Consider the following 5,059-nt stretch of genomic DNA (forward strand, 5'->3'; position numbering starts at 1 on the left):
GACTTTTACATATAATCTAAATTTCTTTAGACACTATTCTATTATTAGTTATTGTCAGTTTATTTTCACCTCATATTTTGTGGTTTTAGTTGCATGATTTTAATGCAGTCAGTCAGGAAATCGTGATTGTTCGTTGCACGAAAAGGGTTGTGAAACCTGTTTTTCTGAATGTTTGAGGACATATTTGTCATCATATACAGTTGTGTTTAAAGAGATGTATCATTGGTAATGATCTGTTTTTCTGTCAGAAAATGCCCAAACACATAATTCTTTGTTTAACCGCTGTTTATTTGAACTCTAAATAATACATTTAACATTGAGACATCTGTTGACATTTTCATTTAATCAAGATTTATGTGCCACAGAAGAGATTTACATGTAGGCTATATTTTCTCTTGAAAATAGCTTACATATGCATATTAATGCTAGTCTATATAAACCATGTGTAAAGATACAGCCAGACACTTTTTTAACATAAGTCCTGCTGGTCTAATGATATTTTTGCTCATATTGGCTGACAGAAGCTGTTTCTTTTTAATAAGGACATTGGCTGAATCTTTATATTAATGTAAAAATGCTTAAAAAATGCTACTCTATCTTGAATATTGTGTATTGATATTGAATTATGTTGCATTAAAAAGAGTAGCAGTAACAGCACTGAGAAGCACAAATGAACCACACAAACTTGAATAATAACCACAAATATTTAAATCTGTTTAATTTTCACTGGTGCTGAAAAAGCCAACATTTGCGCAACATCTCAGTTTCTCTGAAAGCAGATCTGGTCAACAGGAAAAGCATCTAGGCCACAGTTTTCTGTTTTATTTTGTGGTAACCTGCAGTAATGCTGATTTAACTGGCAGTGCAAAGCTCAGACTGTAAAATAAAGCACATAAATGTGTTATTTAACTGATTTGTGATTAATCAGAGATGAGCGTTTGGCTGCAGCCCATCCTTTCTGCCAACTGCGATAGTGAATGATTCCTCCTGCGATGACTGTAGCCAGAAAAAACACAAACACAGCCAGACCAACACCACCGAACATCAATGCTCTCTCTTTTGTAGTCACTCCATCTACAGACAGACAGACAGACAGGAAGGAATTATTCATATTTGTAACCAGAAAGTTTTAACTGATGTCTGAAATAGTGCTTGATTTCCAAAGTAGAGTTAGAACATGAAAAACGAAAGGAACGACCGAGATAATAACCAACATGTTACCTGTGATGTCAACTTCTTTTGGTTCTTCTGTTACAGAAAGACCTGTAAAAATATGATCAGTTTATCAAACACACACACACACACACAAAACTTTTTTTAATTGTCATAGCTTTTATAATTTGTTTTTCAGATCAAGAAAAAAATAATAATTCACTGCATCCAAACTTTTGATGTGTATGCAAGGTATAGTTTGCGATCTAAAAAATTACCTTTAAGTATATAAATATATTTTGCATACGAAAAGCATTTTTCCTAGCATGTGCTGCTAAATCTATATATTTCAAAACAAAAATCATGTACAGATCTAGTCCAGGCTACACTGCCATGTTTGTGAAGATATGATGAAAAAAACTGGAATATGTTACCCTCGATCTCTAGTCTGAAGGGTTTGTTGAAGTACATCTCTGTAGTGCCAGACTTTGTTCCACAGAAATAAAGACCTGAATCTGACGCTGTTACTCCAGAAATAATTAAAGTCACTGTGGTGATCCGCCAGTCTGCAGTAATTTTCAGACGAATGCTGTTTTGATTGTAGGTGACCAGAAGTTTTCTTCCTGTTTCATCCTTTTCTGCTGCAATCAGTTGATCCAGTTGTTCGGATCTGAGGTGATACCAGGCAATTTCATATTGGTTTGTCATGCTGCAGTTCAGACTGATGCTTTCTTCCATTTGAACTCTTAACGGATCAGAAGATCCTCGCACTGATGCATCTGGAGACACATTTATAAAAATAAAAACAGATAATTTTAAACTATGTTAATAGCTATTGTATTTGAGGTTGTTATATTCTATTTCAAACATTATAAACTTAACATATTTACCATTGGATGTGATTTGCGTAATCCAATAAGAAAATACACAGAAGAAGAAAATGACTTTCTCCATCGTGTCTGTCGTTTGCAATGGTGTCGATCAAACTACAGGTTTCAGCACAATGCAGAGACTAAAACCACAGAGTGTTTCCACTTCCTTCCCAGAGCAATGTAAAGCATTGAAATATATCAGATCAAAGTTATTGCATAAGACCTCTTTGTGCTGTAATGAAAATTCTCATGATTTCCCTGTGAATTTTTACTGAATGTGGTCTACTTGTTTACAAATATGTACACATAGAAATCATGTCTCTTCCTGGTTTATGTCATAACATGAGCTAAAAGAGTATATATAACTTTACACAAACTGCAGTTCAGTCATATCAGTCTGATTTTAATACATGTAATGTTTCTGGTTAAACTTACAGAAGTGTGAACGTGGTTTCTATCTATCTCACTGTAAAAAATGATTCACTATATTTACTCAATAAAATTGAGTAATCCACTATATTTACTCAATAAAATTGAGGTAACAATTTGCACTTAATTTTTTTGAGTAGATTCTATCCTATATATTGAGTAAAGAGTACCTAAATTTTACAGCTATGACAAACTAAAAGAAATTAAGTAATGTCTACCTAATATTTTTCATTAAATTACATAACTAATTACTTATAAAAATTGAGTAACATTAACTCTATTGTTAGTAGGCAACAGTTCATCGCTGTAAAACCCAACAAGTTAGGGTAACAAACCGTTTGAGTAAACCGATTGCCTTAAAACATTTAAGTTTTTAAAACTAACAATTATGAGTGCTCTGAACTTATTTCAGTCAGACATCTACAGAACATCTTATTGAGAATTAACTAAGGTTTAGATGTTGATTTATTGTTTCAATTGAAGTAACCATGTTAGAGATCAGTGTCTGCTTTAGTTGGGCACTTGACCCTTGACTTATGTATTAGAAGGGTTTTTTTTTTTCTTTGGTTGTTGTAACCATGTGTTCCTCAAACATATTTGCTACAGCTCAAAACCCAGAGGAAATGATCGGTAGTTGGTTGTCATATATTTTATAATGACAATCATCTGTAAGTGAACGTAGACTCGTTGTGTGTCTAATCTCTGGTTAAGTGAATGTTGCATTGCTTATAGTAAAAGTGTTTGTTAAAGTCAGTTAATAAAGGAGTTTCTAAACAGTTTGTCCACAAAAAGTTTCAATCTATGGCAGAAACTGGACTCACACAGACATTAAGAATCAGCTTATGAACCTCAACAATGGTGACCAATAAAATAAAATAAAAAGCATGCTGGAATGCATGCTGGGAGCCATGGATGAGTTTTGTACTTTTAATGGTCACCATTGTTGAGGTTCATAAGCTGATTCTTGATGTCTGTGTGAGTCCCGTTACTGCCATAGATTGAAACTCCTTTGTTAACTGACTGTCACAGAAATCCTTTTACTCTAAGCAATGCAACATTCACTTAACCAGAGATTAGACACACAACGAGTCTGTGCTCACTTTCAATGAGATCAGTTCACTTACAGATGATTGTCATTATAAACATATGACAACCAACTACCAATCATTTCCTCTGGGCTTTTGATCTGTAACAAATATGTTTGAGGAACACATGGTTACAACAACCAGACAATAAATAAAAAAAAACATCGAACACAGAAGTCAAGGGTCAAGAGCCCAACTAAAGCAGACACTGATCTCTAACATGGTTACTTCAATTGAAACAATAAATCAACATCTAAACCTTAGTTAATTCTCAATAAGATGTTCTGTAGATGTCTGACTGAAATAAGTTCAGAGCACTCATAATTGTTAGTTTTAAAAGCTTAAATGTTTTAAGGCAATCGGTTTACTCAAACGGTTTGTTACCCTAACTTGTTGGGTTTTAAAGTGATGAACTGTTGCCTACTAACAATAGAGTTAATGTTACTCAATTTTATAAGTAATTAGTTATGTAATTTAATGAAAATATTAGGTAGACATTACCTAATTTCTTTTAGTTTGTCATAGCTGTAAAATTTAGGTACTCTTTACTCAATATATAGGATAGAATCTACTCAAACAAAGTGAGTGCAAATTGTTACCTCAATTTTATTGAGTAAATATAGTGGATTACTCAATTTTATTGAGTAAATATAGTGAATCATTTTTTACAGTGATGTATCTATCTATCTATCTATCTAGGGATCTAGGCATCTAGGCTACTTATTTAACTGAGGCCGGAAGTCATTTTTCGTGCAAGGTAATGTCCCAGCCAGCAATCTTATGTGGGGCCCAGATGGGTGGCACTAGGGCTGCAACAAACGATTATTTTGATAATCGACTAATCTAACGATTATTGGAACGATTAATCGACTAATCGTCGATTATTTCACTGGTTAATCAGTAGACTTTGTTTGATTATTCAGCTTTTGCAACTAGTTAAAATATTAAGTTACACATATTCTAACATAAATAAAGGTCACTTCAGCTTTAGAAAAGCATATTATGTAATTACAATTAATTGGTAACACTTTACAATAAGGTTCATTAGTTAACATTAGTAAACATGAACTAAGAATGAACAATACTTCTACAGCATTTGTTAATCTTAGTTAATGTTAATTTCAGCATTTACTAATGCATTATTAAAAGCACAAGTTGTGTTTTTTAACATTGGTAAATGCACTGTGAACTAACATGAACAAACAATGAACAACTGTATTTTTGTTAACCAACATTAACAAAGATTAATAGTTAAATGTAATAAATGCATTGTTCATTGATGTTAATTAATACATTAATGTTAACAAATTATACCTTATTGTAAAGTGTTACCAATTCATTATACAAATAGATGTATTTGGCACACAAAATAAGATGACAGACAGAGACGCTCTCTCACCATTTAATTAGCTACATGGAAAAGTAACCGAATTACAAAAGGAGATGTTAGGCAGAATGTGAAATGTGTAAGTCTAAGTCATATAGATAAGAAACAAAATAAAAGTATGTGATAAGACGCTA

General features: G+C 32.7%; 1 protein-coding gene across 1 annotated transcript; it reads right to left on the minus strand.

The window, feature by feature from the left end:
* Positions 1-279: 279 nt before the first annotated feature.
* LOC131525809 (uncharacterized) lies at positions 280-2,151 on the minus strand. The gene is made up of 4 exons (XM_058753767.1): positions 2,043-2,151; positions 1,587-1,931; positions 1,222-1,263; positions 280-1,074 (listed from the first exon to the last, which is right to left on the minus strand). Exons 1-4 carry the CDS (start codon positions 2,104-2,106, stop codon positions 902-904), a joined length of 624 nt encoding a protein of 207 aa, XP_058609750.1. The 5' UTR covers positions 2,107-2,151; the 3' UTR covers positions 280-901.
* Between the last annotated feature and the right edge of the window lie 2,908 nt (positions 2,152-5,059).

This window comes from Onychostoma macrolepis, chromosome 19 (assembly GCF_012432095.1).
Source record: "Onychostoma macrolepis isolate SWU-2019 chromosome 19, ASM1243209v1, whole genome shotgun sequence".
Classification (NCBI taxonomy): Eukaryota; Metazoa; Chordata; class Actinopteri; order Cypriniformes; family Cyprinidae; genus Onychostoma; species Onychostoma macrolepis.